We start from the raw sequence: 16122 nt of genomic DNA, 5'->3' as shown, positions 1-16122 counted from the left end.
GTCCTCTGGGCTCCCTGTCCTGCAGCCTGCCTCACTCCAGCTGCCTACCGTCCTTGTCCTCTGGGCTCCCTGCCCTGCAGCCTGCCTCACTCTGGCTGCCTACAGCCCTTGTCCTCTGGGCTCCCTACCGTGCAGCTTGCAACCTTCTGCTGTCTCCAAGCCCTTGTTCCCTGGGCTCCCTACCTTGCAGCCTGCACCTCTGCGCTGCCTACAGCCTTGCTCCTCTGGGCTCTCTACCTAGCGGCCCTATTCTTTTGGGCTCTCTGTCTGTCGCCTACTACTAATATCTCTCTGTCCTGTTCTTCTGCACTCCCTGCCTTTCAGCCTACTACAGTCCTCCGCAGTCCTATACAGTTTGCCTGCACCTTGTGCCACTCTTGACTGCAGACCTGCTTCCTACTTTGCAGCCCTTCTGTTTTCCTGACTGCTGCTCCTTGTTCTCTTCCTTGAGTCCTCTGTACTCCACCTTAGGTTATCTATTTCAGTCTAACTGCCTTTCCTTCATTTCCTTCTGCTAGATTGCTCATTGACTTCCTTTTCGCTGGATATTTCTGTTCTTGTTTTCTCATGTGTCTTATGTAATCCCTTTATACAGAGCTTGCCTGTTGGTTTCCGGCAGGTAACCTCTGCCCCTTCCTTTGTCGCGTTTTAAGTGTTACAGACACCCACTGCTGTTGTTCCCAGCCATGAGCATACAGTGTGGACCTCTGTTATAGCAATCTGTGCAGAAGGCTGGAGTTTCCTAAGGTTCGTGGAACACTCTTTCCCATTTCAGCATACACCCCAAGAGGGAATCCAGTTTGTTTGTACCTTTGCATCTTTTGCCCCTTTTGGCTCACAGCTACTGTTTCCTACTCTTCTTTCTTGTTGAACTTCCTGCTGTGTGTGCTTATCTGCTACCTTACCTCAGCACAGCCACCCAAACCCTACTTGGGTACCCTGTGCCACTCTTGACAGAGTGCCATTCCTGACACTTTGCTTCTGGCCTCTGATCAAGAGGAGGAGGAGAGTGAGCCTCTACCTGACCCCCTTAGGGGGCAACCTATAGATGGAAAGATAGAAGGAGTTAATCTCTCTTCTGATCGGACTCTGCAACAACAGGAGGAGTGCACAATTCTGTTGAATCAGTTTGCCTCTGTGTTTTCACTAACACCAGGCTTGACCCCTTGGGGTCAGCATGGTATATTCACTGGTGACTGTCACCCTGTTAAGAGCAGGGGTTACAGAATGTCAGACCATGTAAGAACCCACATAAAGGAAGAGGTCAAGAAGATACTTGATCTTGGGGTAATAGAGCCATCTATAAGTCCATGAGCTAGTGCAGTTGTACTAGTACCAAAGGCAGGATCCAAGGAGTTGACATTCTGTGTGGACTATAGAGCTCTTAATGCATTCACTGCAACTGATGCCCATCCTTTACCTAGGACAGATGAACTGGTGGATTAACTTGGTTCAGCCAAGTTCCTCAGTACATTTGACCTAACCTCAGGCTATTGGCAAATAGCTCTGACAGATCATGCCAAGGAGAAAACTGCATTTTCCACCAGTTTAAGGTTATGCCTTTTGGACTAAAGAATGCACCTGCTATATTCCAAAGGATGGTAAATCATGTTTTGAATGGGATGGAGGACTTCTGCATGGCATACTTGGATGACAGTGCAGTGTTCAGCCCTACTTGGAAAGAACATCTTGACCACCTAGGATATGTTTTGCGGGCTCTTGAGCAGGCCCATCTGACCATAAAGGCAAGCAAATGTCAAGTTGGTCAGAGTAAAGTTGTCTACCTTGGACATGAGGTAGGAGGAGGTGAAATAAGGTCATTGCCTAGCAAAGTACAAGCTGTCCAAGACTGGCCCACACCTACTACTCAAACCCAAGTGAGAACCTTTCTAGGTCTCAGAGGTTACTACAGGAACTTCATTGAGAACTATGGGACCATAGCTTCTCCCTTGAATTTGATCTCCTCACCCAAATTCCCCAAGAGGGTCAGGTGGAATGAGGAGTGCACTAAGGCATATGAAGGACTTAAGAAACCCCTTTGTCAATCTACAGTCTTAAGAGTTCCTGACTACAACCAATCCTTGATTGTACACACTCGTGCTTCAATACAGGTATAGGTGCAGTTCTGAGTCAGCTTGATGGGAAAGGCAGGGAACACCCTATCTGCTTCATCAATAGGAAACTGAAGGACCCTGAAACAAGATGGGTAAACATAGAACATGAATCTTTTGCCATGGTATGGTATTTGAAGAGGTTTAGACCATACTTGTATGGATGTACATTTGTAATTCAAACAGCCCACCAACCTTTGAGATGGTTAATGCAGATGAAGGGGGAACTTCTTAAATTGTTTAGATGGTCTATCAGCCTTCAGGGGTTTGATTTTACCATAGAACACAGGTCAGGGTATAATCACCAAAATGCTGATGGTCTCTCCGGAAAGTATGACTGACTGGTGTAAGGAGATTCATCCAGGGGTGAATTAAATTCTCCTGTCCCTTAGTCTGGGGGGAGGGACGAGTGTTAGGAAGAATTCTCAGAAATGTGCTAAAGCCTATCTACCTTAGATACCCTCACCACTTTTGCTGGACTCTAGGACTTTTTAAGTTTTAACCTGGAGAGAGTGCAACCTTTTTGTCACTCTCTCATGTTCTTTTCTGTGATTTAACACTGTGTTTCTTTTTGGTTTGGAGTCTGACAACTCAAACTCAATAGGCATCATATTTACATTTTGACACGGAGCACCCTCGGTGCAGTGGCACAGGGAAGTCTCTTAGATTTCCCAAACATTTAAATACCTTCTCTTGGATAAACTACTGTGAAATTATCTTTAATTACAATTTGTAACTTTCTAGACCCAGCACACACTATCTCACCATAGGGTGCTGGAGGGTTTACTTAGTATCCACTTTGTCTAGGTTCTCATCTAGCATTTTTTATCTTACCCCATCTACAATTAATAGCTGGTGGCAGTGGTTTACTTTTTACTATCATTGTGTGTTTTTACTGTGGGCTGCGTTCGCAGCGGCAATAAAGCACCCATGGGTGCCCATTTTGTCAAAATGCCCTGGTGTTCATTTTTTGCCATTTCTTGCTGGAAACGTCCTTCTTGAGATTTACTCTGCGTGCCAAACCAAGTTTGGTCCCTTTGTTCATTTTGTCTTTGTCGGGATTCTGGCTCCAGTATGTCTGGCAGGGGCAGGAAGTGAGGGAGGTGCCTAAAACTCCCTGTGCTTAATCCCCTTGGCTACAAGAATGCGCCCAAAGGTGATTGGCTGGCTGGCTGACAGCAAGGACAGCTACCCTGCTGTGTGAGTGACAGCTAGGCTGGAATGAATGGGATAAACCTGCATAAAAGGTGAGGCTTTTTGGCTTGGAAGGCAGAGTTGACCACTGGACGAAGGAATCTGAAGAAGAACTTGGAAGAGGCACCTGCTGCAACTCCTGGACCGTTGGTTTGCCTGGTGAAGCCCTGCCGCTGTGCTGAAGCTCCGAATTTGCCTCGACTAGAGAAGCCCTGCAAGGACGACTTCTCCCCTTGAGTTGGTGGGACCAATCAACTCCAAAGTGAACTTGTTTAGACATCCTCTCGGAGCTGGCTGTACTTCCACTGCTGCTGGAACCGAAGTGCCAGGGAGAGGAACACCAAACGGAGTGCATCACTTTAAAGTCAGACCCGAGCGTGTGGAAGATCCTCCGGACTCCCAGTAAGCAGGACTAACCAAGCCTGAGCCACCTCAACAGAGTGCTGGACCCCAGATACGAGGAAAGTCCAGAGTGGTATCCGAGTGTCCACAGTGGTGCTATTTGCTGAGATGCGAGGAGCTGAAACCGTGAAGTACTGCTGAATAGAAGTTTGTCCTTTTCTGCCGCTGACCGTCCCATTGCAGCGTAGGAGTCCCCAGACGTCCTCCCTCTTGTCCCCACGACTGAGGACCAGGAACAACAGGATCTACAGAGCTGCACAGGAAAAGAAGCCAGTTGGAGCCATTTCTTCTAAACAAAGGTACTGTAAAGTTTGAGAGGACTTACCTCTTGTTGTTGTAGCCTGACTTCATCTCAGTTGAGACTTGTCTTGGTTGCTTCTGTAGAGTTGCTTGCATCTTCTACCTCCCACAAGCGTCCAAGCTTGTGATCCTACATTGATTCTACTTTTTCTACAAAGACTTCTAAAACATTGTGCAAGACTTTTGGTTACTTTGTAAGAAGTGCTTCAGCTCACCTTGACGTTTGCTCAATTGACATTGGCTGGCCTGGCTCCCTGAGTTACTCTTCTTTCCTCTGCTCATGTCTTACATTCCCTCCAGGAAAGGGTTAACTTAATTTGCATTGGGGGTTCAAAGGTACTTACCTGCTTCAGAATATTTGTGTGATCTCTTGTTTTATTCTGAAATCTCTTTACTTTAACACTCATATCAGTATTGCTCTAAATGTACCAGTGATATATTAATGTCCACAGTGTCCTAGCTATTTCAATCACCTGAGGTTGTATGAAGTGTCTGTGTGCCATCTCAAATGGTTATATGAGGATTTAGAGAAACTAAGAGGGTGTAATTTGGAGTGTATTTGTGTGTTACTATTATATTACCCCCTTCTGAAGGCTTATTCAAACTGACTGTTAAATAAATTAATAATTGTTTAATCAGGAAAACTTGACTGTAAGTGTTTATTAAGATACCTGTCACTGTGAATCTCTGTGTAACTCTCCTACTGCTCACATTGACCCCTCTTGAGATAAGCCTGGCTGCTCAGCCACACTACCAACCTGTGTAGTACAGACTCGTACCAAAGGTTGGGTTCCTATTGCCAGGAGGTTAAGGTTGTTGTAGTGCACCCAAAGGGTACTTCTCCAAATCTTGCCTAACAGGGTGCAGGTATTGACTGGGAAAGAAGGGCCTGTAATCCTGAGAGACACACGAGGAGTAGGCCACCAGTCACAGTGGCTGAGGGGTGGTTAGCAGGGAAGGGAAAGGGGGAAAAAGGTAGAGAACAGGAGAGTTTTGAGCAGTTTCCAGAACTTTAGAAGGTCCGGCTCAAGTCTGTGATGAGCAGGGAGGCTGTTCCAAAGGGAGATGCCAGCCGAGGGGAGAGACCTGCCCCCACTCTCTAATTGGAGAAGTCGTTGACAGTCAGAGAGTTGGAGTTAGAGGAGCGCAGGGCTCTAGCAGCTGAGTATTTAGGGAGGGAAAGTTGGAGATAGCGTGGTCCCAAGCCCAAGAAGGCCTTGTGGATGGGATGATGCAGAGGGTCTTAAATTATGTCAGCATCGGGCTGTGAAGTGTGTGCTGAGTTGTCTACTGCCATCATTGTGTCTAGACGTGAGGTTCCTTTGGCAGACAAATGGTACTACGCAGCATTCACCTGAGAAGGAGCTATATAGGGACTTAGTAACATGATCCTAGGCACAATTGAAGAACATTGACAAGGGAGAAGGTGAGCCTAGGCCTTTCGTCGGAGAAGAAGAAAGAAAGGCTTCACATTAGACATGTGCAGAAAACAAAAATCATCATCCAGAGTGTCTCTTTTGAAAAAGTAAGAGTTTGGGATATTTGCACCAAACGAATCCACTTCTAGGACTAGAAGTTATAGTTTTCTTCATCTCATGTTGGGGATGCAGAGCGTAAGTGATAACATGGTGAATTTCATCCTTTGTTCATGTTCTGGATGGGACTATCATCCTTTCAAAACCCGCTGCCCAGCCTAAAAGCCACTTCCCGTTCAAGAATGGAGGTGCTCCCCTTGCATCTCTCTCTCCCCACTTCTTCTAAGTGTAATATGGTTTGCTGTCACCCTCTTGTGCTCTTTGAGGACCACTCTATATAGTTCCTGTATGTCCTACACCTTCTTTTTCCATCACCACCCATTCTTCCGAATTTCCTGCACGCCATACTATATGTTCTCTGAAATAGTGTATTCTTGTTTTCTTTTAGTGCCTTCTCCAGTTACTAACTTCAGAGTGATCAACCAAAATGAGACCTCGCTGACTCTACAATGGAGGGTCCCCAATAACACACTGCAGTCCAGCTACAGCTATTTGGTGGAGTGGATCTCAATGTACACCGGGCGCAATATGACTTTTCCATCGAGAAATAATCTTGCAGGCGATCAAACAGAGGTGATATTAAATCTGGATCCTGGGGTCCCGTATAACCTCTCCGTGTACAGCGTCACTCCCAATAATGTCATGAGCATTCCGTCAACCATCACTGATGCAACAACAAGTACGTACCATGTCAATTTGAAGTAAGGACACTCTCTGACACATTGACCTTCTATTTCCCTCTGCCTATGGTTTCCTTGGGAATAGAGCTTAGAACTGGCTGAAAGCCCTCTGCCCCTGTCTCTGCATGCTACGGATTGGGGTTCTCTGTAATCCATTGAATTCCCTCTATTTTGCTCTCTCTCTCTTTCTCTCTCACCCCGATCTCTCTGAATGCTCAGTATGGAACCTGGATTTAAATGGCCTCTCTCCCTTTTCATGTGATTAGGGTGATGTTCACAAGGGGGTGGTACTGAAATTCAATATGTGTTTGTTACCTATATGCTAACTTTATTGGAGCCCTACTGTTCGTAGTTGGACATAAATGCAATAGTTTCCGATCACAAACATCATGACATTAAAAAACCACCAGAAACCAGATCTGCAAGTTGCCAAAACAAGAAGAGTGACGGCCAGATGGGGGAAGCAAGTGACATGAGATGGACTTCACCTGGGGAATTGTGAATTGTAATTGTTTGGGTTTGTACCACAGAAGAGAAGGGCAGAATCATTGAGAAGGAGGTCTGGCGTTGAAACAGGGAGGATGTGGTGGGTGATAATAAGGCAGACGGCCACTTCTAGGCACTTGTATTATCCAGTCAAGGTTCTCAAGTGCTTGGAGTATAATTCTGTGCCACGCCTGGCTTCCTAAAATAAGGACAGCAAACTAGCGGAGTGCAACCTAATGGTCAGCCACCTGTATTGCTCCCATTATCTATATGTAAGCATTCCCCTTAAATTCACTGCTCCATTGTCTACAGAGGTTGTACACTCTAAAGCCAGACGGCATATCAGGCTGCAAATCCAAAGCCCTGATACCGCATCCATGTAGCCGTCGGTGAGGGCTGCACACCCTAAATACCACTAAGGGCGTAAAGCGTTGTGTATTCTGTTCGTTCTGGGTTGCATCAAAATGTACTCCACGTGCTTAAAATCAGTAGTATTGCGCAATCATTTTAATGTGTCTGATTAGTTTGCAGATGCCACCTGGCCAATTTCCCGAATCCCTGTATGTGCATTCGGGGACTTGCTACCGAGGACACGCCAATCTATCTGCGAGGCTCCCGAATTCCATGTTCATTGTTTGAACACAGCAACCACCTGAACATGTTTTTTTCCTCTTAACTGATGCATCTGCTGCAAGACGGCTGGGGACAGTTTAGCCAATACGCTGTGCAAGGTGGCAGAGACCATTCGAGTCACAAGTTTGAATTACGCAGAGATTTGCCCTGATGAAGGACCACAGAAATGCATCGGCCCAGTGGCATCTGCGAACTAATAAGACACCTTAAAATGACCGATTTCATCACGAGTGGGGCGGTATCCTGGCAGTAACTCCACTGGAATACCACCCAACACAATGGCCATTACCGCCACTTGGTCTGGCAGTATTACCACCAGATTACAAGTGGCGTGGCGGTGTAAATCCCCATTTTTTTTTTTAGCCCATTCGACTCAATGGGGTGTTTTCTGCGCTATTACAGCAGCGATAAATCCGCTGCCGCAATTGCACCTAAAAAGGGCACACAGTTGGCGAATTATCCTCCAGCTCAGGGCTGGAGGTGAATCCTCCAACTTTCCCCCAAACTCGTAATTGGGTGTTGCAGTAATGCAGCAGTAATGCTATTACTGCCACATTTTTACCACACCACCCAACTTGTAATAAGGCCCATTAACTGAGGGGAATCTTTGATTTTCCAAATGGGACCTTTGAACCCAGAGTCCTTTTCAAATGAGTACAAAAATAAAACAACTGAAGTAAAGCTGTTTTGAAAAAAGTGAAAACAATTGATATTATGCGATAAATCATTCCTGGTGGGAACACTTGCTTTGGTTCTTTTTTCACTTTTGTACTAAAAAGAGTCTAATATATTGTTCAAATGAACCCTAAGCAAAGGGGACTACAGCTTTTGATTGCATTGTAGATATCCAAACAGTATCCATCTGGGGAAGGAGAGTGTGAGTGCCAGGTGGGCAGTTTATTTATTTATTTTAATTTTTGTAAACATGCCAACTCGCCCAAAGGTCTCAGGACGCACGTAAAACAAACAAGACAAGACCACAGAAAGTGGGCATCAGAAAGAGAGAAGACAGTATTTAGATCGAGGGAGTATTGAAAAGAAAGATTTTCAACCTCTTTTTGATGGTTTGGATTTTTTCAAGTTCGAAGGGGATGGCATTCTAATGAACAGAGGCCAGGACATCAAAGGCTGTCCCCCCATACTTGGTCATGCGTAATCTAGGTTGGACAAGTTTGGCATGGACTTGTGATCTGGGAGAGCGTGAGGGTAGGTATCGAACCAGGCGCTCTGTAAGATAAACAGGCGCATCATTGGTCAGACACTTGTGAGTGAGAGTCAAGATCTTGTGCGACACACACTGCCTCACAGGCAGCCAGTGCAGCTTTCTTCTTGCCTCTGAGATAGGGTGCCATCTGGGGATACCCAAGACTGCTCGTACTGTCCCGTTCTGGGTCTCCAATTGAAGGGGAGTGAAGGAGTGCTTCCCGGGACAGGTGTAGTAGAGGCGGGAGGCAGACAGATGCAAGCAGTCTGGGTATGAAGGTAGGAGAAGAGGGAAGGAGGAGTCAGGTGGTGGGTGACCCGAAAGGGAAGACACATTACCAGGATGCGAGAGAGCGTGTAGAGAACTTGGAAAGGGGCGTAGGATCAGTGGTCGAAGTGAGCGGGAGCGGACGGGAGCGGTGCTCCTCTACTTTTTTAAATTACCTTTTACAGCTCCTATACTTTTATTTTAAAAAGAAACCGTTCCGGAATGGTTTCGTTTTAAAATAAAAGTGTAGGAAGAAGTTCAAACTTGCACTTTCAGTGCACTGCACTGAGCGTTTCCTTAAACTGCAGGTGCAAGTGTTTGGGTGTGTGTATTGTGTGTGGGAGGGGGCGTGGTGATGGGGTTTGTGGGGAGCGGGGGCAGGCCAGCAGGGAACATAGTTCCACTACTTCTTTTCGTACACTTCGACCACTGCGTAGGATGGTCCTTTGCTGAAAAGCAAGCAACTGATTGGAATTGGCGTCATTGGTGGGAACATGTGTGCACTAACAGGGATGAAGAAACAGGCACGCACAAAGAAAATGTGGTTGATGGAACCATGTTCTTTGAAGAGTAGGGTTTTCACGTCCATGTTGGAGGGTGCCTGTATAATCTCCATTGCTCACTTGTTCAAGAACAACTATGTGTACTGTAGCAGGAAAAAAAAACAGTTGTCTATTTTGTTTCTATCTTGCCATTCCTTTTTTCCAGACTGACAATGTTGTGGATTCTGGTGGTGCGATGGTCTCTGGAGGTGGCGAGTTTCTTGTCCAGATAGCATGGAAAGTCTGATTCCAGATTTTAGGAAATTGCTTGACTTACATTCTAAAGAGCTAGCGATCTCAGTTGGGAAATAAGATTGAGATAACATATGAAGATTAACAGTTGAATCAATAATAGACTGACTATATACATAATAGACTATGAAGAACAAAAAGAGGTCCCGGTCTCTCTGCGCCAAGGAATTGGAATTTATTAAAGGTGAAAAACGCCTGACACGTGTTTCAAGCTGCGTACAGCTCTTCTTCAGAGGCTACAGTTATACAAAAATGACAAGCAAATTATAAATAAATTACAATGTATGCAGTTGGTGCAATGTATCGAAAACAAACAAAGGTAGAAGGGAAGGGAAAGGAACCAGGGCAAGGTGCAACCACAATTTACAAGTGTGCAATACATGTAAAAAAACAAATAATAAGTGAGATTAAGTTACCGCAAGTTGTCAATTTCATTCGTAGCAGCACGTGTGCATGGGAACAATTGCAAAGGAAAATTAAAGCACAATTTTAGAAACAAAGGTTGACCATAGCAGCGCAATCATGTACCAAACGAATCAATGAGATAAGTCTTAAAGTGAAGGACTAATATGTGCCCCATAATTGTGAAGTAAACGATTTACCTTGAATTACAGCAATTAGTCGTCAAAATTAAACGTAGGACAATGCCAGGATGAATTCTGAAAAGACCCCAATATGTAATTAATATAATCAACCAAAATTAGGACAAAAACATTTATAACCAAGATACCAGGATCATTAAAGATTAAAACATACCTCAAACTGCCTCGCTATTGCGGAAGGCTAATATTCAACAAAGACAAAAGAAGAAAAACCGAGTCTCAATTAATGTTGCATAAAGGCCAGCAAAAACCCTTTTAAACCACTAATTGGCTCCTGATCAACAAGGAATTAAATACATCAACCGTACATGTAACGTGTTATACAAGAATTGCAAAGATAATTGTACCAGGAAACAACCAATTAGGTCCTTGACCATCCATAATTAGGGGGAGCGTATTAACACATCTTACTGCGGCAATCGTAAGTTTGTGTCTGCTCAGAATTCCATTGCGCGATTCGCAAAATAGTAGTAGGACTACATATACTTGAGTCTAAAGGCAGTGAAATGTATAGTCATGCAACTAAGGTTTAGCAAGTTGGTTACTAATATATTAGGGTTTTTTAGTTCTTTCCTCCTGGTTAATTATTTAGTTCTGTAATGTATTACTTGCACTGGGCCTACGGACATCCCTCTAATGCAGTAAGGTTCCCTATTAGGCTTTTTCTGTTCTTCCAACATGGTGGCTCGTTTTCCCAACTTGCTACACCTTAGTTGCATGACTATACATTTCGCTGCCTTTAGACTCAAGTATATGTAGTCCTACTACTATTTTGCGAATCGCGCGATGGGATTCTGAGCAGACACAAACTTACGATTGCTGCGGTAAGACGTGTTAATACGCTCCCCCTAATTATGGATGGTCAAGGACCTAATTGGTTGTTTCCTGGTACAATTGTCTTTGCAATTCTTGTATATCACGGTACAATTATGGTTGATGTATTTAATTCCTTGTTGATCAGGAGCCAATTAGTGGTTTAAAAGGGTTTTTGCTGGCCTTTATGCAACATTAATTGAGGCTCGGTTTTTCTTCTTTTGTCTTTGTTGAATATTAGCCTTCCACAATAGCGAGGCAGTTTGAGGTATGTTTTAATCTTTAATGATCCTGGTATCTTGGTTATAAATGTTTTTGTCCTCATTTTGGTTGATTATATTAATTACATATTGGGGTCTTTTCAGAATTCATCCTGGCATTGTACTACGTTTAATTTTGACGACTAATTGCTGTAATTCAAGGTAAATCGTTTACTTCACAATTATGGGGCACATATTAGTCCTTCATTTTAAGACTTATCTCATTGATTCGTTTGGTACATGATTGCGCTGCTATGGTCAACCTTTGTTTCTAAAATTGTGCTTTAATTTTCCTTTGCAATTGTTCCCATGCACACGTGCTGCTACGAATGAAATTGACAACTTGCGGTAACTTAATCTCACTTATTATTTGGTTGTTTACATGTATTCCACATGTGTAAATTGTGGTTGCACCTTGCCCTGGCTCCTTTCCCTTCCCTTGTACCTTTGTTTGTTTTCGATACATTGCACCAACTGCATACATTGTAATTTATTTATAATTTGCTTGTCATTTTTGTATAACTGTAGCCTCTGAAGAAGAGCTGTACGCAGCTTGAAACACATGTCAGGCGTTTTTCACCTTTAATAAATTCCAATTCCTTGGCGCAGAGAGACTGGGACCTCTTTTTGTTCTTCATAATTTACCTCATGGATTTATACTGGCAGTATACCCACACCACCCAGACACCTGCAGCCTTGGTTGATCTCTTTAATTGTTATACAAGCGCTGTGGACCTGTGACTTTATCTGCCATAACCTCGTTTTTGTTACATAATTGACTATTATCTGGCAGAAGATACTATTAGACCCCCATAAAATGCTTAGGCTCATAGTGATATGTGACTCAAAGTGCTGTTCATGTGGCTTGAATGATCTCTTTCTATTGCATTTTATTTTGTTAAAAAGGAGGAAAATAATTAAGCACTTGAATGACCTTATAGCGTATATATGCTTATTGCAACAAGAGGAGGTGAACACACTGAAGAAGGGATCGGTGGGGAGTTTATTTGGCTCGCCTTATAACTCAAGGTCACACAGTTAGCAATTTTAATTCTGAAAAATTCTTCAGTTCAAGTATTGAAGCATTATTCGGACAAGGAGGACAGAATGATTGTATTGTTAATAAATTTCCACGGCGAAATTGTAGCATTATCTAACATATATGCACCAACGCTGGATGATGGTTCATTTTATAGATATATTGCCCAGACACTACTGGATATGAGTACCTCCAATATAATACTCGGAGGTGATTTCAACGAGGTGCTAGACCCGTTGATGGACAAAAGTAAAAGTGCTATGACTAACTATTCTGTTTCCTTACATGCCTTGATTGATGAGCATAACTTGGTGGACGCCTGGAGACTGGAAGATCCATCAACCAAAGAATACAGTTTTGTTTCCAACGCAGACAAAACATACTCTACATTAGACACGATACTGGTGTCAGGCAGAGCAGCTCAAAATTACACAATTGGTGTGATCTGGAATAGACACTTGTCTGATCATGCACCAGTGGAAATGTGCCTGGCATTACGTTTCAATATAAACAGGACTTGTTTATGGAAGATGAATACATTACTACTGGAAGAAGATGAATTTGTTGAGAAGATTATCAGTGAGGCTAATCATTTCATTGAAGAAAACCACACAGGAGAACTAGATGCAAGAATAGTCTGGGAAGCCTTCAAATGCTCCATGACAGGATTATTGATCAGTTTATCGAGCGGGCGGAAAAAACATGAAACTGAAGTCATGACCCTGGATATGAAGATTGAAGACCTGATGGAGGAAGTGCTACGTAATCTAATTGATGAGAAAGTTAATGAGCTACGCCACATGAAAAGCGATTATAAGAAAATGTCTGAAAAGGCTGAACAAATGTTCTGTATCAAATGCACATATTTTAAAAATGGTGAAAAATGTGACAGCTGATTAGTCCATCGTTTAAGAAGTCAGGTGGCAGACAGGGCTATTGCATCTATCACTAAATTGGATGGGTCGATTACTTTCAACCCTAAAGAGATTAATGAAGTCTTCAAGGACTATTATGGTCAACTGCACATGAATGAGACTAATATATCCAGGAACTTAAAGCGCTTTAAAGCAGATATACAGATGCCGAATTTAACAACGGAAGATAGAAACAATTTGGATGCCGAACTGACTACTGACGAACTACAGAAATCAGTTACATCCTTGAATTCTGTGAAATCACCTGGGCCAGATGGGCTACCTACTGAATTCTATAAGATCATGCCAGATTCCGTAATTGAATTTTTATGTGACATGTATGTGACATCTCTTTCTGCTGGGATGCTACCTCAAACAACCCACCACGCAACAATTTCACTGGTCAAAAAGAAAGATAAGGACCTGACATTACCTTCAAACTATCGTCCAATTAGCCTATTAAATACAGACAATGAAAGTCTGTCAAAATCTTTGGCAAGGAGAATAGAATTGTTGCTACCGAAGCTAATTCATGAAAACCAATAAGGATTTGTCAAAGGCAGACATGCTGCTAATAATATGAGAAGACTCTTACAAACCGTATCCCAAACAACAGATTAGTGTGATGATGCGACAGTCTTCTCATTTGATGCTGAAAAAGCCTTTGACCAAGTGAATTGGAATTACTTGTATGATGTACTAAGAGGAATGGGTTTTGGGCAATGCTTTATGAATTGGGTAACACTATTATACTCTGGCCCGACAGCAGACGTTGGAACCAATGGCATGAGATCTGAATGCTTTGAGCTGGAACGTGGTACTAGACAGGGGTGCCCTTTGTCCCCACTTTTATTTATAATTGCAATTGAAACTCTGGCAGCTGCGATTTGAGAAGAAGAAAGGATACAAGCAATAGGTTATGGCAGAGCGGGTCAAAAATTGTGGCTTTATGTGGACGACCTATTACTGGTGCTGAGGAATTTAGGAAATGTAAATCCAACACTTATGGGGCTTATATCAGATTTTAATGTATGCTCATGCTATAAGATCAACTGGGCAAAGTCAGAAGCAATGCCACTAACCAGGAGCTATAATAAACTAGTGGTTACAAATCTGGGATTCACATGGTGCCCAGAGAAACTTAAATACTTGGGCGTCTGGATGACCAATAAATTGGAAGGCATGGTACTGGAGAATATGAAGGTTCTGAGCGTTGGACTTAAACAGGAGTTAAAGAGATGGAAATAGCTGAATCTAGCTTTGCGGGGTAAAGTCAACGCACTAAAGATGATCTCGACACCAAAAATAACTTATGTTTTGAGCATGCTACCATTGGATATTGGGAAGAAATTCTGGAAAGAACTTGATGCTCTTATGCCAAATGTTTTGGGGACAACAAGCCGCAAAGTTTGAAACTATGGAAATTGCAATTGCCACAGGAGAGAGGGGGATTAGGGGTTCCTAATTTTTATGCCTATCATCTGGCATTTATGGGCGGATACTATGCACCATTATTGGAAAAGGTGCTGGATGATTGGACTAAGGCGGAGGCTTCTATATTAGGGCCTCTGGCCCTGTTGGCTATCCTGACAACCACACTGGGACGAACAACTAAAGTGGAGCCCACAACACCATTTTTGAGTGGCTCTTGGGAGGAGTTTCAGAATCTTTTGGTGGAAAATGCTTTTAAGAGACTTGACTCATCCATATGGTACAAATCTGAAATAAGGGAAAATGGTAAAACACTTTTTTTGGCCAGATTGGTTCTTGGGAGGTGTACAGTGTATTGGGGACCTGCAAAGTCATAGCAGATTGCTGAACCAGAATCAGGTGAAGGAGATGTGGCAAATACAAAATTGCACACAACATGATTACCAAAGGCTTAAAAAGGCAATTGGAGACATTGGGGGTCATTATGAGTTGGGCGGTAAGGGGTTATGATGATATGATATGATAAGATATGATATGGCATTTGTATTTGTAATATGATATGATATGGCATTTGTAACGCGCCTATACACAGGTGTTTCAAGGCGTGACGAGACAGGGAGGGGAGGAACAAGGGGAGACAGACAACGATCCTACTAGGCCAAGTGTCATTCAGATCGCGCAAGTGCAGGGGTGGGGGAGGGGAAAAAGTGCAAGGGGAAGGGGAGGGGGGGAAGTGCAGTACAAGGAAAGTGGCGTAAAGTAATAAATAAATAGGGCCAGCTGGTGGCAAGTGCAAGGTAGGTGCAGAACAAGTGCTGGGAAAGGGGGGGGGCTGTAGGGATACAGAGACAGTCCCGCAGTGCAGAGGGGTTCCAAGGCATCAGTGCAAGTGGAGAGTGGCTGGGCCCAGGACCGAGGCCGTTAAGAGTGGTCCAGTTGCAGAATCAGTGCAGTTTCAGTGAGGACTATTAGCTGTTCAGCAGGGGAGAGGGAGAGAGAAAGCAGAAGCAAAGAGGAAGGTTTTGAGGTGCTTCCGGAACCGGAGATGGTTCTCCTCAAGTTTCAGGGAGGCAGGAAGGCTGTTCCAGAGGGAGGCCCCTGCCGCGGAGAGAGATCTACCCCCAGCTCGTTGCTTCGAGAAGCGGCTGACCCTGAGGGAGTTGGAGGCGGATGAGCGAAGGGCTCGGGAAGGAAGATATTTGGGAAGAGAGAGTTGAAGGTATTTAGGACCCAGGCCCCAGAAGGCCTTGTGGACAATGCAGAGGGTTTTGAACTTTATCCTCGCAGCCACTGGGAGCCAGTGTAGAGATTTCAGTCCTGGAGAGATACGGTCCCTGGGCTTGAGGCCAAGGACAAGTCTCGCAGTTCTGTTCTGGATGAGTTGCAGAGGGCGGAGAGTGGAGGCAGGCAGATTAAGATAGAAGCTGTTACAGTAATCCAGCTTCGAGAGAACCAGG

General features: G+C 44.0%; 1 protein-coding gene across 6 annotated transcripts in view; it reads left to right on the top strand.

Moving 5' to 3' along the window:
- Positions 1-16122, top strand: part of PTPRH (protein tyrosine phosphatase receptor type H) — a 687535-nt gene that overhangs the window by 516833 nt on the left and 154580 nt on the right. For all 6 annotated transcript variants that reach the window (XM_069638112.1, XM_069638104.1, XM_069638130.1 and 3 more), the window contains one exon: positions 5931-6221. In XM_069638112.1, coding sequence (XP_069494213.1) covers positions 5931-6221 — 291 coding nt within the window. The remainder of the gene's footprint in view (positions 1-5930; positions 6222-16122) is intronic.

This window comes from Ambystoma mexicanum, chromosome 1q (assembly GCF_040938575.1).
Source record: "Ambystoma mexicanum isolate Mex_15411 chromosome 1q, UKY_AmexF1_1, whole genome shotgun sequence".
NCBI lineage: Eukaryota > Metazoa > Chordata > Amphibia > Caudata > Ambystomatidae > Ambystoma > Ambystoma mexicanum.
This window is presented reverse-complemented; position numbering and strand designations above follow the sequence as displayed.